General features: G+C 31.4%; 3 protein-coding genes across 8 annotated transcripts in view; 1 reads left to right on the forward strand and 2 right to left on the reverse strand.

Annotated features, from left to right (window-relative positions):
• Nucleotides 1-20,032, reverse strand: part of LOC127290759 (transcription factor AP-2-epsilon) — a 132,911-nt gene extending 112,879 nt beyond the window's left edge. Inside the window, exons 1-3 of one of the 6 annotated variants that reach the window (XM_051319576.1) lie at nucleotides 19,920-20,032; nucleotides 19,381-19,491; nucleotides 16,690-16,854 (exon numbers count right to left, since the gene is read on the reverse strand). In XM_051319576.1, coding sequence (XP_051175533.1) covers nucleotides 16,690-16,770 — 81 coding nt within the window. In that variant the 5' untranslated portion in view covers nucleotides 16,771-16,854; nucleotides 19,381-19,491; nucleotides 19,920-20,032. The other 5 variants (XM_051319591.1, XM_051319584.1, XM_051319600.1 and 2 more) reach the window with 5 other exon arrangements.
• Nucleotides 20,033-20,353: 321 nt separating this feature from the next.
• On the forward strand, nucleotides 20,354-22,573 carry LOC127290863 (putative nuclease HARBI1). Its single transcript, XM_051319678.1, has 4 exons — nucleotides 20,354-20,932; nucleotides 21,455-21,751; nucleotides 21,859-22,067; nucleotides 22,154-22,573. Exons 1-4 carry the CDS (start codon nucleotides 20,645-20,647, stop codon nucleotides 22,440-22,442), a joined length of 1,083 nt encoding a protein of 360 aa, XP_051175635.1. The 5' UTR covers nucleotides 20,354-20,644; the 3' UTR covers nucleotides 22,443-22,573.
• Nucleotides 22,574-22,745: 172 nt separating this feature from the next.
• LOC127290867 (uncharacterized) lies at nucleotides 22,746-23,944 on the reverse strand. Its single transcript, XM_051319689.1, has 3 exons — nucleotides 23,770-23,944; nucleotides 23,479-23,695; nucleotides 22,746-23,400 (listed from the first exon to the last, which is right to left on the reverse strand). The coding sequence occupies exons 1-3, from the start codon at nucleotides 23,941-23,943 to the stop codon at nucleotides 22,895-22,897; spliced, it is 897 nt and encodes a 298-aa protein (XP_051175646.1). The 5' UTR covers nucleotide 23,944; the 3' UTR covers nucleotides 22,746-22,894.
• Between the last annotated feature and the right edge of the window lie 2,864 nt (nucleotides 23,945-26,808).

The raw sequence follows: 26,808 nt of genomic DNA on the forward strand, positions 1-26,808 counted from the left end.
TCAAAATTTACATATGGGTGAATGACAGTAAACATAAATAAATTAAAAATTGATAATGATTGTAATTAATCACATTTTCCAATTTCTTCTCTCAATATATATGCTTTTCTTTTTTCAAAAAAAGAAAAGTAATTTACTGACTTGTAATTAACGAACATAGATTCATCTTGGATCGCAAAGCAGTAACTATAATAGTTGCCGGTGCATATTGATCTCAATACCTGAGGCGTGCAAGACAAAATATATGAATGGCAGCAAAGGAAGAGGTCTCGGAAAAGCGATTACCAGCAGGTAACGTCACCTTGTTCTATGCGGGATTTAGTTATGGTAACTTAATCTCGAGGGTAGAAAGTTATGGCAGCAAAACGCGTTAACGTTTAAAACTTTCAACCGTGCCTTCAATCTAATATTAAACAATCGGAAGTACTGTGCGAGCACCGGAAATAAAAAGAGTTAAGCCATAGGAAGAGTTAACGACAAATGGCTATGTTGACTTCATAATGGATTCAAAATTTCTTTATAACTTTTTTTTTCTTTTATTTTTTTCGATTCTTATGTATTCAACTAGTTTAGATGAAATATTTAAATAAATATTTATCTCAATGATGCATTTCAACGCGTATGCATATTCATATCAATTAGCTTTTAATGGATATAAAATCGTCAATTAAGATCTGTCATCTGTTTGCAGAAGAAAAATTGAATATGAGATTGAAGATGATGGTTATAAATCTCGTGCATCGTTTACATGATTGTTTCTGTCACTAATCGAAGAGGAAGTAATTAATAAACCCTGTGAAGTTAGTTGAAGTCAATCTGTCATTTTTAAAATTTTATTTTATCTATATTTTATAATTCCATATTAATTTAATTTTATCACGTTTACAATATCATGGCTAAAATTAACTAAAAATAAGTGGCGTAAATGGAAGAAGCCTGAAGAAACAAATTTAGTAATTTATTTTCAACCAAATGGCAAAATTTATTCAATTTCTGAACAAAGGAAGAAATGCTATATATATATTTTTTTCCAGGAAAACAAAATTAAAACAAAACAATGTTTCCGCTTCCTAGTAAAAATAGTAATGCAGAGTATTATGATAATGAATTCAGAAGAGTGTTTAGTTAAATTATTGACTTCTAATACGATATTTAAGGAAAAGGAACATTTGGAAAAAAAATGAAGGATAAAAAATTTTAACCAAATAGAATGAACACGAAAACAGCAACATTGAGCATTTCATCAGCCTGGAAGGCAAAACAAGCCGAACATGGTTGATGCCCAATAGCCCAACCCCGTTGGACCTTTCGGCTGGTCCGAAGGCATTTCGTATAATTCATGTTAATCGTCGTCAGCACGCGCACAGCTGTCCCAAATCCCACGCGTCATGATTGCATTTTGCTGCAGGACAGATATTTTGAATAGTTGAGTTAGCGCTCCTCTACGTAATATGAACACCGGGCATTTATCCGTTTGATTTTGTGTTGCTATCCTTCATTTTATAAAGCCCCGAGCAAAAAGTATAATCAAGGAAAGGTGCGAAAAAATTAAGATTTCGTTTAGTTAAAATATTTCTCAACATTAAGGTTGCATATAAATATTCTCATATATTGTAATCAAAATTTTATTAAAATGAAAGTAAAAATGACAATCTTTTACAATTTAAAAGAGTGATATGATATTCTTATTCAAAAGCAAAGTCTTCAATCAGAAGAGAAGGACTAAAACCTAAGTAAATAATAGTGAATCTTTTTGAAATCAGAAGGCCAAAGAAAACGAGTGCCTTTTATGTGAGCTCTCGCTATCGATAACAGAGGAGGACGTACCTCATGGGCCAGTACAGGGTGTCGGTTCGTTTCCTTTTTCAGTGGTAGCGCAACGGACACGTGGCGGCACGTGGCGCAAACTAAAAAAGACCCTTCGTGCTCTCGTTCATCCAAGTTGCGGGGCGAATATAATTAACCATCAGTTTTAGGTTTCTTGAGAGGGACATAGCCGATGTTATGTATCGTGAGTTTGCCCGAGAGAAAAGGAACGACGTGAGAGGTGAAGAAACGGAAAGGTTGAATCTGGACCCGGGTGAGGTGAGTATAAAGAAAAGAAAGCACCAGATCGTGCCCAGCGAAACGAACACGTTTTACTGATCATAAACAAGGATGATGGTCAGGATACGCCGCTTATAATACCGCGATTCCCGACATGAACTGTCAGAGCTGCAACTAGGGCGTGGCGATATGGACGTTCGACGCGTTCACCACAAGCATTGTCCAAAGAAGGCTTTAGATTATCAAGTGCTAAGAATATACATATTGTAATATTTCAATGAACTTGCAGTAAAAGAACAGTTCACTATGCAGGTGTGAATAACAAGTACTTTCTTGTCTGAAGTGGAATTTATCAAAGACAAAAAAGACCGCCAATTTGATGATATTTGGGAATCCTTTAGCTCCTCTTGGGAATGTTGATATTTTGATGACTTTAATAAGTCGATTTCAGTTATAGTATTTTAGAAAAAATTATAAAGATTGGAAAACAGTAAATGATTTCAATGTGCACTAGAAAAATATATGAATAATTACGATGAGAATCTATCGACAAATCTTGTTTTGACGCGCGATATTGATTTAATTAGAAAAGTAATTGCAGGGTCCAATCTTTTGGTATAGCTTGGGGGGACGTTGATGGCCTGATTGAAATGTTGCGGCGTAAAAATAATCCAATTTCTTAAAGGTGATGGTTAGGGCGTTAATTACGGATAATCTAAGCTTCCAACGGATATATATTAATCGAGCTAGAAAGTAGTAGTTTACGTACTTTTCAAGAAAAAAAGAGACTAAACGAAACAAAGACAAAAAAATTCATAAATCACACCTTAAATTTTATAATTCAATTAAACACCATAAAAATTTATTTACAAATTGCTGCTATTGAAAGTTTTGAATTAAAATTTTAAAAATGTAAGACTATTAGGGTAGAAGTTTCAAAGTACAATTAATGGAGCCAGATAATAAACAACGCGTTTCGAGTGCACTTCACTTAGCAAGCAAAATAATATCGCTATGGACACGTGCAAACCTAAAATCATGATACTGTAAGCTTTACTTTTGTTTCGCTCGTTTTTACTCAAGTATCACTAGACTTGAGTACCTTAACAGCGCCAGCAAAATAGGATCGATTTTGAGGGTTGAACATTGATCTATAAACTCAAACATTCATCGTAGTTATTCTTATACGCTCTGTAATAATTGCGTCTTTTTAAGGGTCTTGTAAATTTTTTAAATCATAAATAGGTTTTTTTAGAATTTGTTTTTCTCATATGCTTGATCAGGAATTTTTGCTTCCGAAGCTATAATGAAATATTTAAACACATTGTAAAATATATATTCCGTGATTCACACTCTTCAGGAAGTTTTTTCGTGTCGGTACTGCATTTTACTTCTCTACTTCCGCTTTTCGAATGCCGAGGGCGTCAAAGCTTGAGGCACTAAGAGCCAAAAATACCCAATAAGCGGCCAATAAAAGCAGACCGTTTAACGGTCGGACTTGCTCTCTCGCGAGTAAAAGAGCTACCGGTTAATTACAGGGTTAACCCTACACTACAACCAAGACCCAGGGAGCCTTAATAGATCCGTCTTTCTTCAACGGTCACGCCGCGCCTTCACTAAATTTCCCCATCACGTATTATCATCATTTAACCCATTTTTTAATTACATTATGTAGATTTTAATCTTATTTTATTACCATTAAAACAAAGTGTAATAAATATAAGCAATATCATAATAATACCTGGCTAATAGCAAGATTCATCATTTTATTTGGTGTGAAAGAAACTCTGACCAAAAGGTTTTGACCTTTGGCAAATAAGAAGCGCGATTTCCAAACAGATGCTTATACAGGAGTCGTGTGGTCACCACAGGGGTCGTATCCCGCGGGGTTCTCACTCTAACACACTTTTTCTTCTTCTTTTTCTTCTTAACCACATGAGGGATGTCTCGAACATAATACTCTCACAATTCAATTTGTCATAACGCATTTTTTATTTCTCTAAATACTCGATTTAGTTAATAAAATTCTTTTAATATCAATTTCTGTTTTATTATTCAAATCCTTTTGTGAAACGATTAAATTTAACTAAAAGATTAGAATGCAAAATCTCTATTTGAATTTTTGATTATCTTTTAATTATCTTGATACTCTTCCATTTCTTGATTCTCATTTTTTTTCTCCTGGTTGATCCTCTAGTGTTCTTTTGCGATTCTTCTTCTTTAAATCATCTTTTGGTTCTCTATTATTTAAAGTATTTTTTTTTCTAAATTCCCTTTTGCAGAAGTTTTATTGGATTGATTGCATAGAATTTTGTCATGAGTTTCACTCTAGTACTCATATATCGCTTAATTTTTTTTGTGTCTATTTTAAATCAAACTTTTTTTAAAATTTCTAAAATTACTTATGTTAAAGAATATATATATATATATATAGCAAACGCCATGAAAGGATTTCATTAAAAATACATTAAATATTTTGTCGAGAAAATTAGTTTTGCAGGACCCATCATGTGTAGAGAAATCTCCATGAAAGTTGAGCGTATCAAGGACGATTACAAAAGGTGGTGGCGCAGACAGAAGAGCAAAGGAAAAAGAGCGGCGTTAATGATTTGATTAAAAAATAAACGGAGCTGCAGTCGCTTGGACCGCCACTAAAAACTCATTAAACAAGAGATTCCCGAGATGATTTATCGTGGATTGCGGTATACCTATACCTAAACTATACTACCTCTGCTCCTATTCAAAAACAATTCTGAACGGAGGACATAAATTCCACCATGGTCAGAGTAAATGTATCACACATCGTAATGAATGTATATTACTCGTTTGGAATCAGATATTATTTACATTGAGAAAACTCTTGCATCAGTTATACAAATTTAATATTTAATTTTATTCATCAAACATTAGAACTTTTTTCTTTATTATGCCGAGATTTAAAACAATGAATTTTAGCATTTAAATTAAAAGTTCTGAATACGATTTTTTACAAAATGATTGTTGTAGAAATTTGAATCTTATTGTTTGTACTGAAGGTTAATCTTAACACGATAGTGACCTCTTCGGAACCCGTTAAACGACTCGTTAATTGTATTTTTAGGGGCTTCCTACGAGAGGCCTCAGCTCCTAATTTACTGACTCGGCCGTTTGGTTTATAGCGGTCTCGATATTCCATTTATGGCATAACCGACACCACACCTCGTTAAATCAAAAAAGTCTGTGCATATATTGGTTGTATGAGATTCTTTTAAGCATTACAATAATCGATGTGGGCTAATTTTCAATTGACAATATAATAAATATGAAAATGTTTAATGCCAACTAGGTAAATATAGACTCCAATTGGTAAATAACTTCTGTAGTTGTATTTTTTTCATTAAATAAATGTCATTTTTCTTTGGACTTCTATTAAGGCAGTTAATTTGAGGGCATTTCAGACATCGTGATTGGTGGAAATGATAAGTGTGGGTCATCAGTGCAGGAAGACAGAAGTTCCGAGGACCAAAACTCAAGGAGATAGAGAAAGAAAAGATTTAAAATATACGCCGGGGCAACGGGAGCATCAACCATATGGACTTATCCAGCTCAGTCCGAAAATAATAAATCTCTGAAGCTCTCTGCGCGGAATTATTAAAAGTCTCTAGCTCGTTCCCTCTTTGGGTGTACGGCAGAAGAAAAACAAAACGCATTACCGTTTCTTAATGAAGCTGAGGCTCGCGAATGAACTAAGCAACGGCAGAAACGGACATAGCTACGAGACCGACGTTCAGAACTAATTGGAGCCACGAGATATTAGGAGAGGAGAGTCCACAGTCAAGATGAGGAAAGGGGGAAAAAGCATCAGAGGGTAAAGGGACAAGTGATGAAGGCGAGGAGAGCTCAGAGTAAAACACGAAGAAACAGAAGGACTAAAGAAGGTGGGCAAAGTTGGTTTGGAATACTCAACATCTTCGACCAGTGAACCAAATACATTAATTTTGTCAGTTCATCCACCTTTTAAGTTTGTTTAAGGATCTGTAAAAAGTTTGCACGAAAATTTTTGTTCTTAATTTGGAGATACAAAAGATTAAATCGTAAAAAAAGAATCCTTAAATTACTCTAGTAATGGAAAACTGATTTTCAGGGGTTTTCTAACGATTTCTACCAATACGATTGATTTTCTAGAAAATTTTGTCAACTACATCCAATTGCATAAATGCCTTCACTTTTAATTCAGCTGTCACCACAATATCATAGAAAAAGTTAAAAAAAAAAAATTAACTCTTTTAAGAATTGAAAACATCTGCCGCGTTTTTGTTGTTGAAAAAAGTTCAATCTTAAGTATCCATTAGGGTTCATCAAATGTGTAATCTTTTGGTTTCGTGTGGCGAGTGATTTTCTTTGCGATACCCGGCAATCGACTTTTTATGAGTGCTATAAATGCAAGTCATTTTGTCGCGTCAAGTATACACAAACGATCTCACTAACGAAACTACAAATCACAATGCACTCCAGATAACATTTGCAAACGCATATTGATTGTAAATTTCCTTGCATATTGACAAAATAATTAGTTTGATCGTTAAATAAACTTTTTAAAAAATAAAATAATAAAATGAAAGAATTAAAAATGTCATATATGCGAAATGGATTGTTTAAAGTGGTTTGAGTTGACAGAGGCTAAAATGAACCTCCCAATACCTGGAAACCGTCTGCCATGATGTTTTAATACCCATTTTTGACTTGGTTCAAATTATAGTCATCCGAGGTTACGACTAAAGAAAGATTAGCATGTATTTATAATAAAAACTGTGCTTTCATATCATTATCAAATTATAGTACGCTGAAGATCGTAATCAGAGCCTAGAAGAAACTCTTGTGTATGCCTGGTGACGCCTACGCGGCACGATATTTTTTTTCACTCCTTTTCTTTTGCATAGTTAGATTAGCTAATAAATGAAAATAAAAAATTCGATTCAGATCAACTTCAAGGCTGATTTTATCACGCAAATTCCTCGATATTTAATTTTGAATAATTTTTAAGTCTCATAAATTTATAATAAATAATTTCGTTACAGTGTCAAAATTAATTCCTTTTGACTAGAGAATTTAAAATTCAAAAAAATAATAATATATCAATTTATCATCCTACTTTATAATTTAAAAAGTCAACTAATTTATATCATCGATGGAAAATTATATCAATCAACAAAAATTGATATTATTTTTAATAAAATAGTTCTTATCATTTTATAATTTTTGGTTTGCATAATAATTTGATAGATAAATAACAAAATTGACGCTAGTAATAAATTATTATTATTGAGTGAAAAGTACCTATCTATTGAAAGTGGATTTTTGAAAGCATTGATGTCTGTTGGTCGTTTCAACACTTTAAACCGTATATTCCTTCAATTTTCTAGACGAGTAAGCTTTGCTTGAAGGGTCCTTGTGCGCTTGGCAAAGCGTGCACTATCCTGTTACGAGATCTCTCGCAGTCCGCAATCAAAATTCAAATCACACTTTTACAGTTCAACATAAAATCAATATCTGCCCTTTAGACCTGACTCTACATTCCATCAAAAACAAATCAAATATTTCATTGCTTTACCAAATTTACAGTATACCTACACATTGTTCTCTTCAATCAGAGATGGATTCATAAAAAAAATTGGAAGCAAATAATACAATTTGAACAGGAGAACTGCACAAAATACACAAGGTTCAATTTCATATCAATTCAATTCAGAAATATAGGTAAGGTGGTGTTATTTTTAAAAAAATTTTATTTTTAAACTTTTTTTAAATTAATCACTATTCAGTAGGTAAATAAAACGTTTTCCCTGAAAGATGGAATGAGTAAAAGTTTAATATTACTAAATCAGTTTTCGTGTAACAGGTGCATTTCGAGATTAGGATCTATTAAAAATTCAACTTCATTAAAATGATAACGGCATCGAAATATATTTCACGGTTAAAAAAAAATAAAGAATTTAAATAAATTAATAATATTCAGCTCCACCTGCGCTTCCCGTTTGCGGGTTTCTTTTGTCTCAACATCTGCAGAGAATCATGGCACCCCCATCTATCCCCTGAAATCATGTGGAATAATTACTTGACTGAAAAAAGAACATCTCTAGTGCATCAATGCAATGTCCGAAATGTAATAAAACGAAAAGAAAGTAAGTAAAGCCTCCGAAATAGTGTTTATAAATGGTTTTTCTATATCGTCTCGTGTCTGGCTCGCGTTGGACATGGACATGGGTTACCGGTTCATTTAAATAAGTTAAGGGTCTCGCTCGGTGCCTTAGCGGGTCCATTACAGCTGGGCAAAAGCGGCTAATTACCTGCCTGACGTGAGTTATAAACCCCCCGTCACCCACTCTCTTTCTCAACTCTTTCACCAGTCACCCTCTCTTTTAACTCTCAACACATAAAGCCTCTGAATATTTTTCAAGCAAATTTTTATTTTACATATATGAAAAATTATTTATTATTTTATCAACCAAATTTCTAATTGGAAAATGAAGCCAAAAAAAATTTAAAGTGCTTTTAATTATAATAGAGAGAATATCATACATTAAGAGTTAAATAAAAAAGAATTGTCTCCAATGAAACATTTTATAACAAGAGAAACATTCGAACAGGTGCATTATGGGATTATTGCTAACCCTTCGTTAAGGTTCGTGAACGATAAAGAATCCTCTGACAGTTGTAATTTCATAATAAACGATCGAAGAAAGAGAGGCGGTCTCTCTTTGGACAGAAAATTAATCTAGTTTGTCATAACGTAGGCGGTTTAGTTCAAAGAGCCGCTAATGAGAAAAAGGTTGGCCTTCGTCGTTCTTATTTGTCAATGGGATCACCCTGATCATCCATGAATCACAAACCCAAGACGCTCGACGTTGCATTCTTATATATGATAGAACTCTCTAGTCACTTCTCTAATAAATTTAATTGTGCTAACAATTTAGCTGATACAGAAAGTTATTTGCTATTGCAGCTAATAGATATTTGCTACATTTGATGAAAAGTATATTAGGTTTAATTTTTAGCTGCGCAGCTAAGGATTAGCAAGTCCGTGCATGTAAACCACGTATCCGCGGCATTGCAGCATGCGATGATAGTTTTATTTCGTGGAAAAGTTTTGTTAAATGCAGTGATATATTAGTAAGTAAATATTAATTATTATTCAAAAATGTTGAATGAAGAACTAGTGCAGGCTTTCATATGCCAATATTGACAACATGCGCAGCACTAAAATACTGCGTCTATATTATCTATAAGTAACGGCAAACCAGTACTGGATCAATATTGTCAATATCAAAAATCCATCACGATATTCGTGTTCAGCGGTATAAATTTTACTTTAAATATTTCAACACGAAATAATTGTTGCGATAAAAGAGATAATTTATTGAAATTAAATTTTTTAAAATTGATTACGGAATTTACTTTTTCATATATTTTCTAAAGATTAAAATTATTATCCAACATTATTAAAATACTGCTTGTCATAAAATGATGGAGTTTAGAAGAAGATTGAAATCTTAAGTTGAGTGATTTTATTCACTACTCTTAAAAGGTCGTTGAATTTACAGTAGACCTCTCTGTGGGGTCTTACTGAGTCTAGCATCGTTGAAAGGAGCAAAAAGGGATGTTACCAAAGCCACCCTGTATCCAGTTTAACGGTTCTGGTCGTTGAGGGCGAGCGGTAATGGTGGTGCCGAAATCGAGTTACTCAAATTAACCATGAAATAGACTCTCTCTACCCCAGTGTCTGTCTATTTCGTCGACCACTTGCCTTGTTCATACCGCTACAAAATCAATCCCCCTTTACCTCCCACTTGACATGGGCTTATCATTATCCTACATCTCCTATTATTATTATTCCAGACATTGACTGACATTTTCATAAAAATTTATTTAAATAGTCATACGTTTTTTTTAAATTATATATTTCGTTAATAGACGATGTTTTAATAAAATACACTCTAAATTTGAATCAGTGAAATTCTCATATTCATGAAACGCATATCTAGAAGGGTTGGGAACAACGCTTGTTCATAATGTACGAAACCATAAATGCCGCGATCACTGCGCCTCTGTTATCAATGGTTATTACTATAAAAAGCTTTCCATTCACCTATCGTAATGTCTTATGTCCTAAAATTACTATTATTCTTCATAATCCTAATAAACAATAAAATGCTTATTATATTATTCAGATTTGCCATCCAGCCCTCAACGAGTCAACATGTTTAGTTTTCAAGTATATGTATTTCAAGTTACAGTTTTGTAGTTACAGCCGCATATTAATAAAATCCAATTACAATATTATTTAATTCAATTATTATAAATTCAGTTTAATTTAAAGTTCAAATCAGTTTACAATTACTCGTTTTTCCGTCATCGGTCCATTCAACGATGCAGAGCATATCTATAAGTGATTTTTAATAATTATCAATAATAAAATTAAGTTCGAAATATCGAGTCATTTTGTATTGAATTTGCCAGATCCAATTTAGTCAAAGTTTAGTGATTTTAGTACTAAAAATATTTAGTTGTTACAGTAAAATTTAGAGATTTAACTTAAGAGTAATTATTGAGTGTAAAAATACGTTACAACATTGAAATTACAAAACGTGTTAATAATTGAAAGAATTTTCCTCCAAAAACACACAGTGGAGGTATTTCTTGAAAAATACAACGGAAAGAAAAGGTAGAACAATGGAATATAAAAAAAATCATCTTGAAGGGTGTGTAGTGTATACCGTCAGAAGAAACATACTTTTATAACAACCAATTCGTACTCCTGTCAACTTGTAGCTTGGCTGACAAAGGCGAAGTAAATAGGAATGCTCCAGAAAAATCTCTAAAAGTTGGAAGCAAATATTAGTTGAACTCTGGACTAGTCATTATTTCTCTGTGCGCCTGCAAACATTATATTCACTGCTCGCTGTCTTCCGCAAAAGGGCAGAACAAAGGACAATGTCATCGCATGGACCAACCCACCTACTATACTCGTCATCTCTTTTCTTTTTTCTCCTGCATAGTTTTCTTTTTCATTGTTTATCTGTTTATCATAACTCTTTACATACAGATATTTTTTCATTGTTTTTATACATTACACAAGTTTCCTTTACTTCACACAGAGAAATATTAAATTTTGTTCTGAGGCTGACATTGCATTTGCAAAAATATTAGCACTTTGGGAGACATTTGAATTTAAATTCCATTAGTGTAGTGTTTTATACTATATCGTAGCCAATGTCAATTCCGTCGGTCTGCAAGAAGAGATAAAAGAAACTAATAGAAAACGAGATTGCTGATTAAAATTTTTGATAGTCATTGACATTTATTATTCTTTCTTCTTTGATTTTAATTAATTTTTTGATCATAATCAAATAGCAGTTTTCTGTATTTTCTTATATTATTTGATATCCATTATTTGTGAATTTTCAGTTTGCCTTTATAAATTAATTAAAGAGCCAATTAAAAGCGGGAAGTTAAACTCATGTGTATAGTTTGTGGAACAGAATTTACTTTTTGAATTATAGAAAACGGTGTCTCGGACACACCACACCTACAAAGTGTCTGCAGCTATTGAAGCGACCCACCGCGAACTCGATGCATTGTCATTATATTAAACAAAGGTCACGTAGCACATGTGAATATCGCTAACAGGAGAATCGAGTGTGGACTTGGTCACATTACTTATTCAACACAATTCCTCCATGCACGGGAAAATACGGACGGAATATTTCAAACACCATATTTCAAATCCGTCAGAATCCTCACTAATATATATCTTTTTTCAAAAATTTCATCTCTAAAAATATGGAAAATTATTGACCTAGAGAAATTACTTTAAATTAATAAATTCCATAAAAAAATATGAATAATATTATTAATTCACGAGCTCTCTTATATAAACAAATTCCTAAAGTCAGTTTACGTCGTTTCTTGTTTTGTGACAATAAATAACAAACATTTCTCTGTTATTTTATTCCAAGGATCGATGTTTTTAAATTTTTATTTGATTAGGGGTATTTTAATTACCATATTGTAATGTAAAAAACAGTCTTTCATGTTTGTACTTTTAATCTCTCCGAGAAAACTGATCTAATTAAAGAATGAAAATAAAATAGAATTATTTGAGATAGGGTATTGTTCTTCTTGCACAAGATTGGATTCAAAGATTTATTAAAACTTTACAGCATTTGAAATTCATTGAATAGGAAAAGAATAAAATTCTTTAATCCTGGAGCTGGGTTGTAGTGACAGTAATTGAAACCAAAATGGAAATCGAAATGCAATTTGTCGTCCCCTGCAATTTTCAGTCAGTTCCGCGACGAGGATTTCCCTTGCAAACCATCACACGATTACACTAACTCAGCTATCATTTAGTTTTCGTTTCACCCTACCCTTTCCTTCCTTCCCATTACACAGGTTCACGCAAACGAAACCATGTATTCGTATGTATGCCCTCCTCCTCCCTCATATGTTCATGATCCAACATCTTTGAAGTGCGCCGGGTTTTTGATGTATCCACCAACTGTTCTCATCTAACATGCAAAACAGTGAATCATGCATTAAACAAAGATACAACGACAATTTTGAGACAATATCTGCTATGCGCTTTCATATTTCTTTCAACTCCCTGATTTTAATATTCTCTAGTAATTTCCAACACAAATATTATTTTCTTTAAACAGTTTTATTTTGAGCTATAAAATTATTTATTTCAAAATTTCATTTAAATGTGGAATTTTAAAATTCTTTAATTTAAAAAAGATATTGAAATTTGTATAGTTTATATATTTGCAGTAAATAGGGGAGACAGAAATCGTCAATATAATAATTGTGATTCGGTACTTCCACTTTATTAACCCGAACACATTGAAGTGTTTGCTAATACGGATCTTTTGTAGCAGTCAAGTGTCATTCTCTCCCACGGCAGTGAAATATATAGAGTTCGATCATACGCATAGTATAACCTATGTGCGGTTGCTATGCCTATTTGTGGTGATGCTCTATAAACATATATACTGTGGGAGCAAAATATATTAATTCGACGTGTGCCCCCTTGTTATTTCAGGCAAAGACATACCTTCCACTCAACTTTGCCACGCGGCAGATTTCACTTTATTGGAAAATGTGCAAATACACGACATATTCACTTTCCCCTTATTTCTTATATAATACATATATTCATATAATGTAAAGAATCGCAAGATTACTTTACCTCTAGAAAAATAAGAATCATATTAAAAGACGTTAAAAAAAGATGTATTATCTAAACTCTGAACAGTAAATTGTATAATACAGATATTTCGTAACAATTATTAAATTTAATCGAGATTGACCAATGATTATAATCATCGTACTGGTAAATTCGCTCAAGCGACATTTTTCTTTCTTTCGCTTTCGCTCTGCTCTCATTGATTTGCTCTCGCACAACGCTCAATGGAAGGACACCTGACAACTTTGTAGATCTCGTCTGAGTCGTACCCACTCTCTTTTTACTAAATTTAATTATTTAAAATCTCAGCGGATTTGCCACAATACAATGTAGAAAAAGTCTCCGAATCATAAAGTGACTAATTTATGAATCTTTCTAAATCGTTTATTCTAATACATGCAGCAATATTGTAGAAATAATGATAATATTCCAGACATTTTAGGTACTGTAGAATTTAAGTGAAATGCATTCAATTGAAATTATGATTATTTCAACATTTTTTCTGCAGGTAAAATTTCTACCTCCAAATGTCAACGGACTTCTTTAACCTATGGACAAAGGGGCTATTAAAAAATTATATCGAAAATGTCTTTTAAGAGAATTACTATTGGAGACTACAAAATTCTTGGCAACAAGTAACAAAAATAAATCTTAAGAGATGGTGGAATAAATTAATTTTAGCTAACTATGATGACAACATCTTTATTGACGATGAATTACAATAAAATTGTTAGTCTCTTCTCTTGTTTAGTTACGCTTTTAGTGATTATTCGTAAACGAAGGTAAAATTCACTAACAGACCAATTTCTTCGGGTTTAGATAATTTCGTTTCCCCTATATGACAAGGTCGAGGTCTTACGTTTCCGGTTGGCCCGTGTAGGTTCGTATATATAGTTGCCGAAGGGGATCTTGATGCGCGCCATACTGTGTCTAACATGACCCAGTAATTCATAAACTTTTTTAGCCTAAACAATTTCAATTTTTATTCTTTAACCTACTCTGCGTCATTTTTCGTTCACCAAAATTAGAAACATATGCGAGTACTTTTTTTTGAAGAAATGATTCGTTCTAAACTTTTTTCTCCTATTTTACGGTAAATTAGAGCTGAAGCGGAAATGGTTTATCATTTTTTGTTTGGGTACTTTCTAAAATATTATTAGCATTTAATTCTATTCGGACACTTTTTGATCCAATTGTATCTTTTTTTTAAGAGATATCTTTTTTAACATGTACAGGTAAATATGTAATCAACAAATTTTAGTTATTTTTCAAATCAACAGTTTTCGAGAAACATTTACTGACATTATTTCGGAGCTTTATATATATATTAATACGTTATCAGATGATGGGAATTCACTATCCACATTGCATATATTCATATAGACAAAATAGGGATCAACAGTTACTAATTTAGATCAGTAATAGCTGCATCCATAGAGGGAATTAGTAGAGGATTTATTACGATTGGTATTCTAGTTTCTAGTTGATTTGTATATGGTTGAAATCTGCTACATGTATAGAACATGTGCTATTGCTAGAGATTGATCCACGATTATTAATGTATTTACTATGCTCATACTCCGACATCTCGAATATCTGCATTTAGCAGATGACTGTATATGTAGCTTCAAATTTTAATTCCCTATGATTATACGAGTATTATTTCTTATTAGTTCCTATTAGCTTACTAAATAATAAAATAATGATTTTCTCAGTTGCCCGTATTTGAAAATACTGTTACAGTAAAAAAATTAAATTATAAAAACGTTATTGTTACAGAAAAAAAATGTTACTGCATATCAATTTGTTCATCTTTTCACTGTTTATGAATATTCATGCAAGATTTAAGAGAAGCGAATCCTTACTGTCTTTGCGGGTACACTGAGGAAGGATAATGCAATTAGTTGCAATTATGCGTCAGGCTTCGATATACCTTGACAAAGATGATTACATCAACTTGCCAACGTGAAACAAACCCTAATATAAGTGACTTCGAACTATAGCAAGTAGCTTAATTATAAAACAGGATCGGCTCTAGGACATGAAATGAGGCAGCAAAATTTTGAAAGGCTCCAAAATTAAGTGTTAAGTTTTGTTTAGTTAAGAGCATTTGAACCTTCGTGACGTCACAAATCATGGCGCATGACACGCAAACTTCTCAGGTATGTGAAAAGCACAATTTTGAATATTTTTTAAAAAAACCTTTTGGAAAATGTTCAGAATAACATAGACTTTGTCTGTTATGTGCGGAAAATTCAAAATTTTGCGTTTAAAACGTTTTTTAAACAATGTTAAGGTCACAAATCATGGCGCATGACACGCAAACTTCTCAGGTATGTGAAAAACACAATTTTGAATATTTTTTAAAAAAACCTTTTGGAAAATGTTCAGAGAAACATAGACTATGTCTGTTATGTGCGAAAAATTCAAAATTTTGCGTTTAAAACGTTTTTTAAACAATGCCTACATATAAGCAATTCGTGTATTTTTCCTTAGTTGTGACAACCAACTTAAACATTGTTTAAAAAACGTTTTATACGCAAAATTTTGAATTTTTCGCACATAACAGACATAGTCTATGTTTCTCTGAACATTTTCCAAAAGGTTTTTTTAAAAAATATTCAAAATTGTGTTTTTCACATACCTGAGAAGTTTGCGTGTCATGCGCCATGATTTGTGACCTTAACATTGTTTAAAAAACGTTTTAAACGCAAAATTTTGAATTTTCCGCACATAACAGACAGAGTCTATGTTATTCTGAACATTTTCCAAAAGGTTTTTTTAAAAAATATTCAAAATTGTGCTTTTCACATACCTGAGAAGTTTGCGTGCCATGCGCCATGATTTGTGACGTCACGAAGGTTCAAATGCTCTTAAGTGACTGTTCTGAAATATTGTCAAACATTTTTTTACGCTCCTGAAAAATTTTTCAGAAATCTATCATTGTTTAAAATTAATCGTCACAGGCAATTATGGTGTTAATTATTTTTTTACATTCTTCAAGAAGTAAAGTGTTCACGAAAGGTATCGAAACTGGTTTTATACCTGTTTTTATTTCATTTTCGTGACCAAATGCCCCAAATCCAAATTTTTTTCAAACTTACAGTTAAATTTTTATAAATATCCACAGATAGTAAATTTATTTAGATATTCAGATTTATATTAATAGAACAACTTTAATTTCGAGAATAAATTTTTCGCTTTGCGACGCACTGAACAAAAATGTAATATTTCAAATGATATTAAAGTGAGGGGTTAATGGAAGTGACTTGACATACTTTTTTTGCAAAGAGTATATATAAATAACAAGAATGACGTTCATATGTGCATGTAATATATAGTTACACCTTTTGCGCATGAGAATAAAAATTTAAATTTGTTTTCATCAATCTTCAAAAATGAATTTTAAAAAAACTTACCTGCCAAGCGTTTGAATCCAAAGCCAAATAGGACATGTTGGCGTTTTGGTTCTCCGTTGTAAAAGCGGCAAACCTTGACATACGTTTCTCGAGCCCTCCAACTTTATATTCGATACCAAAACGAGTCCGAGGATTTCATTTCCGAAAGAACGTGAATCGTGAAATCTGAAATGTAAAATTCATTCAATTGAAAAGGCAATCTCAAAAAGGAAAGCCACAAATTTTTGGTAATTTCAGAGCTAAATTCTCACAGGCTGAAAATATATATTCTATAAAGTGTCGTACAAATTTTATTTTTTTTTATTGTCAATTTAGTAACTTTTAATTTTAACTAAAATTTCACTAAATTTTCACTAGAGCAGGGTGCGGTATGACTGACAAATGGCGATTGGAAACAATGATAATAAATTTGTATGTGGTTTTTTATTGATAAACTAAAATTCATTTCCTCAGCTACTTTTTCTATTTATTATATATTTATTTATTAATTGTTATTTATTTATTTACTGCAAATTACCAAACTGTGATTTATTATTACTCATATAAGCCACTATCTCAATTTAAGTATGTATATAACATTTATATGTATAGTTAACTATAATTGTCTTTAACGAAATTAACCTTAAAATTCATTGCGATTGTTCGTTTTTTTTAATTTGCTGTAATAAATTTTTTGAATTCGCTACTTATAAATTTATGTTAACGTTTCCTGTTTATATAATATTTCTTTAAATATCAGAACAAAATCATTTTTATTGTCCTCTCTGTACAATATTATTCTCAATGAGATTTAAGTGTTAGATAATTTCTATTCAAAATATTAAGTGCAAAACAATTGCTTCTATAAAACTATAATAAACAATATAAATCTTATTCGTATTTCCTTCTTATATAGACAGTCAACTTCATATACACTGAATCCTATACGCCATTTTGAATATCGAAAAACTGACATCGGATTCGTAAACAACGACACCCAAAAACCTCCGGTTAATCATATATTTCATTTTTTGAATTATCACAAACGAAATTTGTGAAAAAGTTGATTAAGCTACAAAATGAAAACCAAATACTATAAGAACGTAGTCGAAATCGGCCAACAGGTACAGGTGTAGACCCTAAAAATATGAATCGCCCTGACGACGTCTCATATCCCTCGGGCGTTCCGTCGACGAAGGTAAAACTTAGTTAGTAAAGTTAAATACGGCTCCCAGAGGTGCCACAACCGTTTTTTAATTGCAAATATTCTCGAGAAATGAAGGGGGACCGCATCTCTTTCCTCGAAAAAAACTTCTCTTTATACAGCGCAAAAGTTTATATTCTCTGATATTTTTTGTAAACTTTACCATCCCTTATTTCCAGAGTATTCACCGCATTTCATTATAGACCCAAAGTTTCCCGTTTCGTTAAAGTACTCTTTGTGGATGAAATAATATCTTCATTTGTGATAAGAAATTTTTGTTAAAACTAAACTATTTTATTTCACTAACATTTTCGCGAAGTAACCGCACAATTTACATAAGGTTAAACACAACATATATTTATAAATACGGAAAACGTTATATAATTAAAAAGCTTTACGGTGAAAGAGACCTTAGCTGCAACCAAATTTTAGATGATGTTTATGTTTTTTGAAGTAATATTATTCTGGTGCCGAAATTAGACATTTTTTAAGTTGAAAACAATTGATTTTGAATGACATTTAAAATTAGGTACAATATTATAGGTAACTAATAAAAAAATTTTGATTTAAAAAAATTGTTTTGATTCACTTTTCAAAAGATGAGTAATTTTATAGGTATATATCCAAAAATTGCTTAAAATTGCAAAATAATCTCTTTTTAGGGTTAAAAAGTAAAGCCTTGTTTACAATCTATCTGCTTGCGGAAGCCATATTGTTACGTCATTTTTTTCTATGACGTCACGATTTCAGATCTCAGAAGAAAAATATAACGTCCATACTTATTTAATTCTAGTATACAATTTTGGACATGCAAATGTTAAAGAGAACACGAAAAGTCGTAATTGTAGAAAAGAAGAAAAATATAAAAATTTGTTGTAATCTGGTAATAATAACTATACTAGGAAGTTTTTGAGGTCTCTGATTATGAATCATTCCCTGCTATACTTGACTAGCATTAGGAACTTGCGTTCGAGTACAGATTGAGTTAAACAACTCAATTGAGCGTAACATTATTAATTTTCTGTACCGATTTAAATTTCCTGTGCAAATTAATTGTTTTGCAAATACCAGTTATTAGATGGGAAACTCGATAGGTAAATTTGCTGTACGGAAAATATTGTTAAAAATGAAAATAGAAATTTGAATATTTGTAAATCATACTTACAATTAATAAAAATTTTTTTTTAATCCCTATTAATCACAACTTTTGACGTTAAAATTGTTTTGCAAAAAAATTTTGAAATACAATTATTTAAAAACTCTTTAGCGGTAATGATAAAACATTCAAAATTTGACACTTGGGACATTATTGAGATTTGGTTTAAATCTGAAAGCTTTTTATAACAGAATCATATAGCATTTCTGATCATCTTCATCTTATTGTATGTCACGTAATCCGATGTAAAATAATTCAAGCATAGTTATCTAAACGTACAACTAATTCGATTGACTTAAATAAAAAAGATTGTTTCATGAGGAAATGTCATAAACATCCTTTGAAAACTTACCTTCCCTCATTCTGTGTTTCAATAACTACACGACACACCGATGTCACAATAATTCTCGAAAAGACAAACCCAACGGTGGCAACAATAAACAACCCCTGAACACACCAACACCTTAAGTATCAACAACAAACAATAACGAAAGATTAAATATTTGGATAAAATGAACGCACAGGACAATTAAATTAAAGATTAGATCGTAGGCTACGCACTCACGCCCGGAGATACTACATACACCCACACACGTGTAATCACCAAGGTACACACACTGCGTACACCTCGAAGGAATTAGCGATCCGATGCAAGCAACATCAGACGCCGTACCTTCTCTCTCTCTCACTCTCTCTCCCGCTCTTTCTCTCATGCATGTATGTATCTCCGGCGACGGCAAGTCTGAGCGACTAATCGAGAAGCAATTTCTGGTGGGGATGGAAGGCCAGATCCGGTTTGTTCTGACAAGAGGTTGACGAAAAGGAAGGAAGGAAGAAAAGATGAGCGGAAGGAAACAAAGACAAGCGGAAGGAAGTGATTTTGTATCGTACCAGCACTGCACGTGGCGCGTCGCGACGTCGCACTGTGCTTGAGGCAAGAGGCGCCGTGGCGCCCCCGCCTTTGTCCCCTGGGGGGGTGTGGTACCGCCTCCAGTTACATGACTTCATCCCTCCGCCGTCGTCGTCCTTGTCGCAAAACGTACTTGCGTACACGCTCAACATGACCTATAGCGACACCTGGCGCAAGCTCATCTGCGCATCCCACAGTCATCGAAATCGGTCAACTACCGCACACCTCCGCTTGCTCTACCACGCCTGCGCATCAACGATCGATGCCCCTACATCAGGCAAAAAGCAACCCCTACACGCAACAATTCGCCACAGTGGATTTTCTCTTATTTTCATTTTCACAGATCAGTCTCACACCAAAACAGATGATCTATCTGATTGTCATTGCTTTTTTTCTATGGGCGGTATTCATAGTCGATACTTATTTCTTAAGCAGCGACTTAAGCTGACACCTAGATTCATAGTCGCGCATTGTGGATTGACTTAAGCCGCAACTTAAGCATTTGCTTAAAGAAGTAAATGCTTTTGATTTTGAGATGCAGAGTCCCATCTTAAGAGTGCCAAGTATTCATAGTCAAATAGGATTTTCTTATTTGACATTACCGGTGAACTTATTTGAACGAAATGAGGTTATGATTTAAAGTCAACGTTTTAGTTGACTTAAGCAATAACTTATTAGTGTATTTATAGTGAAAAAAGTGTTAACTATGGATATAATAGATTATTTAAGTGACATTGAGGATAATATTGATAATGAAGATGGTCCGAACAATATAAGACGTGCAAAACGATACATTCGAGATGCGGAAAATCCTTTTGAAATAGATGAGTGGGAGTTTCAGAGACGTTATCGTTTTTCAAAAGATTCTGTGTTAGTTGGTATTTTGCCTGAAATACAGGCAGGGCTAATTAAACATAATAATCGTGGTTTACCCATTGCACCACAACTCCAACTACTTCTCTGTTTACGATATTTCGCAACTTCAAGTTTTCAGGTAATTTAAAATTTTTATTTATATATAGACCCATATACTATTCCAAATAGAATATTCCTTGTATGAAAAATCAACGATTCTAATTTTTTTTACAGATTTTGCGCTATATAATAAAAATAAGTAACTTTTATTATTAGAAATTAAAAAGAATCTGTAACCTTTACATTTGTTAAACTTGAATATGTTTGACTTATTAGTATAACCTCAAAGCTAAAAGTAGTTTTTAACAGAACTGAAAATATATTTGAAATTGATTTTATCTAATTTTAAATAACATTTGTACAATTTTGAAACAAAATTTATTGTTAAATAATAAAACAAAAATTAACATTTTGTGTTTTTTCTTAAAAATTACATCAAATTTTTTAAAAATAATATATAGATTATTTTACTCTATAAAAGATTTTCTATAATTCTACTTGTTGAATTTTGTTGGCAAATTTTTTTTCGAAAGTTATAAATATTCTTTTATGTGATAGGAGTGTAAAATTTAAAAATTTATTTAATGTTATATTTTCGCAGCTTGTTCTTGCCGACACTATGAAGATTTCTCAATCAACTGTCTCAAGAATTGTTTTTCGTGTCGCCACGTTGCTTGCCAGTCTCATTAATTTATATATTAAAATACCAGCAACTGGTGATGCCCGAAATGAGAATCATCGTTTGTTTAACGTTTTAGGAAGAGGGCATGGAGCAATAGGACTTCCTCGTGTTGATGGAGCGATTGATTGCACTCACGTTAAGTTAGTCGGCACAAGGTTTAACCAGATTGAGGAAATGTTTAGAAATAGAAAAGGTTATTTTTCACTTAATGTACAAGTAGGTATACTAATGATGACTGTGAGGATTTTTTTTAATATTAGTAGAAAATTTATTTTTGACAAAAATTGTGAATAGTTTTTATATTATTGTACAATTTTTTGTAGGCTGTTGTTGGACCCCGAATGGAGTTTCTCGACATTGTTCCGGAATGGCCAGGTAGAGCACATGACAGCCGTATATTTCAGAATTCGTTAATTCACATGCGTTATATTCAAGGACAATTAGATGGGATTATTGTAGGTGATAAAGGATATCCCTGTTTGCCTTTTCTTATGACACCTCTCAGAAATCCTCATACTGAAGAAGAAATCATGTAAGTATTTAAATTGTTTTCACATCAATATAAGTTAATTTGCTGAAGATAAAACTTGACATTTGTGTAATATTAAATTGTTTCAGGTATAATGAAATTCAAATACGAACGAGAATAATTGTTGAGCGAACTTTTGGTGTATGGAAGCGAAGATTTCCATGTTTGGCACGGGGAATGTCAACTAAGCTTATTTGTTCAACAACAACTGTTGTTGCATGTGCTGTTTTGCATAATATGGCATTACGTTTCAATGACATATTAGAAGATGATGACTTACAAGAATATGAAGAAGTTCCTGTACCTAATGCAGAAAATATAAATATGGATGGAGAAGTCGCACGTCAGTTACTAATTCACCGTTTATTCAATGGATAATAAGTAATAATTTGGAATAAAAAATTATTTATTTCAATATCATATTTTAAAAAGAAAAACCATTACATTAAAATATTTTATGTACATATTTCAATAAAATCTTTTCTTCACAATAAATAACATTGATAATATTTTTACAGCTTTACTTCATTTCACTTCAGAATAAAAATTTGTTTAATAATCTTAAATGTAAATATAAAATTAAATATAATATGATATAATAAAATATAATTCATAATATAATGGAATGTATAAATATATAGTTAAATATAAATAAATCTAAAAATAGTATAAAATCTTGTGTAATAAATTGTCTACTAAAATATAAAATGTTCACTTAATACTGTTAATTGTACTAGCTTTGGAATAAAATAATTTAAAAGAATAGGAAATAAGGTTTTTAAAAAAATAACATAAGTTAAAAACTCGAAGCATAAACAATACATCTCAATTCACAATGGTGTAAGCTCTATTGCCTGTGTTAACCGCATTTCCGCCAATTGAGCTTCTGCTTCGGCTTTACGAATTTCTAATTCGTGGATTTTTTTTAAATGCTCCATTTCTAACTTCTGTTTTCTAATTTGGTGCTCCAATTTTAACGAAAGCAGCTCTTCCTCTTTTTTCATTATATTCAACAAACGCTCAGTCTTTTTCGTCTCCTTATCAAGCTTTTGCTTGTCTACTTTACTACTTGCTGTAGAGCGCACTATGTCCAATTTTTCATAGTCGAGCATGGACTCCTTGCTCATGCACCTCCTTTTCACAGACAAAGGAGTCGATGTTTGTGAACAATTAATTTCATCTTCTTGAAAACGTCTCTTTTTAACATCAATCACAGAAGATGCCGTGTTCAAAAGGAATGAAACCTCTGATTCCTGAATCTCAGAATTAGAAGTTACAACATTTCTGAGGGACTCTGTTGATACTTCTTCATCATCAAAAACTGCTTCTCGACGTTCTAAAATACAAAAATGATTAGATTATAAATTATTAATAGTATATCTATTTTAAACTTACAACCCGAAAAATACATTACCATTTATTAAATCTTCCGAGAAGTTTGATGAAAAATATGATGGCGCAGTGGCCATTAAATCAGGAACTATAGCGGCTATATCTGGGTCCACTTCAGCAACATTTATTGGAACATTTAAGTTTCCCGTTGCCATTACATCTTGCTTTTCCTGAGTTAAAGCATTTCTCTGCTGCAGCTTCATGTTGCTCCACATTTTTTTTAACTGTTTAACCGACCTCTGCAAAAAAAATTTTTTTTAGAAATTTCAAACTTTAAACATTTAATTTGTTTAGCACAATTAATTATTTTTACCTGCTCTGCAATAAGTACTGAGCCATTGTATTTTTCCTCGATTTCACTCCACGCAGCCTCTTTAGCTTTCAAGGTGGAACAATCGCTTTTGCGATTTTCAATAACATGGGAAAATCTTTTGATAATTTCCAGGAAAAGTTTTCTTTCCGTATTGGTGTAATGCTTTTTAGACATTTTATTACTAAAAAAAAGTTTAATTAATTAGTATTAAAATTTAGTATTATTTATAATAATTTAATTATTTATTGTTTACAAATTTTATATTCCATTATCTTTTGATTTTAATATATAATTTAAGGGACTGAAAGAAGAAGATTTATTTGGATACATTTATTTCTACAAGAAAAAAGAATTTATGTATGAAAGTAGTTATTTTATGTTTATAAACAATTAAAATTTTTTAGCGTACAGCACTTTTTTAAAAACGAAAGTGTATACATTTATATCATCTAATCGCATATATTCTGAAAATTGACAAAAATTATTGTTTTAGAAGTTGTTATTAATTTTTTTTTTATTTTTTACAAATTTTGAAAATTAAAAAATTTGTATGCATTTATAAATTGTATAATTTGGTTTTTTAAAAAAATTTAATAATAATGAAAAGATTTTTTTATTAAAAAAATTTAATAATTAAAAATTAAAATCACATAATTTTTTAAAAATCTATAACAATATTTCAAATAATTTTTCCATATCTTAATAATGGAGAAAAATTTATCTAAATATATTTCAGCAGGATTAAAAACATTTCACTTTTTCTCCTTTCAGGTAGTCATTTTTGTATCCTTTTACTTTTATTGCGGGTACTTTTTTTCTGAAAATATTGAGATATTGCTCGCGTTAAGGGACTTAATCCTACCCCCAATAAAATCCAGATGTTACATACATTTTGCTCATCTCATTGAAAGCAGTAAGAAGTAAGAATGATTTTACTTTCAAAAATTAAAATATATATTTAACCTTAAAGAAATTATTTTAGAAAAATTATATTTCTTAGAACAAAATAAAGTTTATTCGTTTATAACAAATTTTCAACTTTGCTTCTATTTATTATTTTCATAATTCATTACTTTTCTGACAATAAAGATAAGATATAAACAAAATTACCAGTCTTTTTAAATTGAAAAAGGAAAAATAAATTGTGTTCTACAAATTGTACGCCTAATTTTAAAAATATTAATGTTAATATATTGATAATTATTGTGAATATTTCACTATTATGTATCATTATTTATTAAATTTTAAATATATTTCATTCGTTGATTATTAAAAATTTTTACTTTTAAGCAATATTAAATATATTCACAGGTTCATATTTTTGAATTTTGTTTTATTACTGTTTTTTATTACAAACATTTAATAAAAAAAAATATTTTACAAATTTACTTTTTCAAATGATTACACACAAAAATTTTATAAATGACATTAAAAATATACTTACATAATTAAATCACTTGTTCACAATAAAACAGTTTTTAACCTTATACACAAAATTTATATTTATATTTGTAATTATTATTTACTATAAAAACAATTATAATAACAGAATGAACTGTTCGTTCAAACGCTGAAACGAAAAACTCAAATTGAAAACAACGCAGGTATAAATATTCCTTGGCGCATTGAGGCGAATTTTCAAAACCATTTCTTATTGGTGGATTCAAGAGAATATTTACGGAAAAAGCCGATCGTTCAATAAGATCATCTTAAGCATTTGCTTGGTCAAGAAATTCTTAAGCTGCATTTCCTTTACCAAGCAATTGCTTATTTCTGACTATGAATATATATGGTCTTAAGCTCGACTCATTCGAATAAGACCATCTTGATCAAGCAACTCTTAAGTCCTTGCTTAAGTCGGAACTATGAATACCGCCCTATACTTTGACTTGTCTTCTTAGAAAAATTCTTCCCTAATTGATTCTGTATTTAATATTTTTCAAAATTTGGTCTCCGTTTTAATTCACTTCTATTGGGATTTAAACTGCAATACATCTGGTGTTTACCTAATTCATTTTCTCAAATACTTTTTATATTTATTTATTAATTGTTATTTATTTATTCACTACAAATTACCAAACTGTGATTTATTATTACTCATATAAGCCACTATCTCAATTTAAGTATGTATAACATTTATATGTATAGTTAACTATAACGAAATTAACATTAAAATGTTGTTTTGTATTAACAAACTAAAATTCATTTTCTCAACTACCTTTTTATTTATTATATATTTATTTATTTACTGCAAATTACCAAACTCTGATTTATAATTACTCATATAAGCCACTATCTCAATTTAAGTATGTATAACATTTATATGTATAGTTTTATTTAACTTTTCTCAAAAATATTTTCGACATATTGCATCCGCCATTTTGCATCGCTCCGTTTCGTGCGTTTTTGGCTAATACGAATGTTACCGAAAAAATGAATCAGAGTTAATAATTATACGAACTGTAATCCGGACATTAATGTCCGGATTACATTGTACGGATATACTAATTAGTATATCCGTACAATGTCCTCATAACATCCACGGATGTTTAGGGCACATTCTAGGGATATCCTAATTTTCCCGGAATAAATGATATCCCTAGAAAGTCCGTTGGATATCCTGAATATCCAATTTCTGAAATTGACACTGGAATTCTATTATATTACATAATGTTACTTGATAAACATCTCGAAATTAAGATTTTTTAACATTATATATAGACTGAAACTTTTGGGGAGCACTATTTCATCCGAAAATGTTCTTCAACTTAAAGAAATCAATGATAATTTGTGACATTCGGGAAAACTCATTGCAGAGGAACTTCTTAACTCGGTCGTGTAAAGTAATTTAACTACTACATGATTACCCCGAAAGTTAAGCTCGAGTAAGTTCGAAATTACTTGTTAAATTGCATACACCTATGAAAAGCCCTTAAGCATCATGTAATCTGCGCATGTGTTTATCCATTGGTCGGTATACGAGCGTAAATAATGTACATATATCCTTAGCTGATGCTTCCCATCCGATCGAAATGACCA

This window comes from Leptopilina boulardi, unplaced genomic scaffold (genome assembly GCF_019393585.1).
Source record: "Leptopilina boulardi isolate dan_hultmark-lab unplaced genomic scaffold, ZJU_Lbou_2.1 LbouV2_123, whole genome shotgun sequence".
Taxonomy (NCBI): domain Eukaryota; kingdom Metazoa; phylum Arthropoda; class Insecta; order Hymenoptera; family Figitidae; genus Leptopilina; species Leptopilina boulardi.

Excerpts from the sequence above, each read along its gene's own strand:
- LOC127290863 (XM_051319678.1), top strand. The coding sequence starts at position 20,645 with ATGGATATAATAGATTATTTAAGTGACATTGAGGATAATATTGATAAT. Across the intron at positions 20,933-21,454 it reads TCGCAACTTCAAGTTTTCAG|CTTGTTCTTGCCGACACTAT; the intron begins GTAATTTAAAAT and ends ATATTTTCGCAG. Across the intron at positions 21,752-21,858 it reads ATTTTTCACTTAATGTACAA|GCTGTTGTTGGACCCCGAAT; the intron begins GTAGGTATACTA and ends AATTTTTTGTAG.
- LOC127290867 (XM_051319689.1), bottom strand. The coding sequence starts at position 23,943 with ATGTCTAAAAAGCATTACACCAATACGGAAAGAAAACTTTTCCTGGAA. Across the intron at positions 23,696-23,769 it reads CAGTACTTATTGCAGAGCAG|AGGTCGGTTAAACAGTTAAA; the intron begins GTAAAAATAATT and ends TTTTTTTTGCAG. Across the intron at positions 23,401-23,478 it reads CTCGGAAGATTTAATAAATG|AACGTCGAGAAGCAGTTTTT; the intron begins GTAATGTATTTT and ends TTTGTATTTTAG.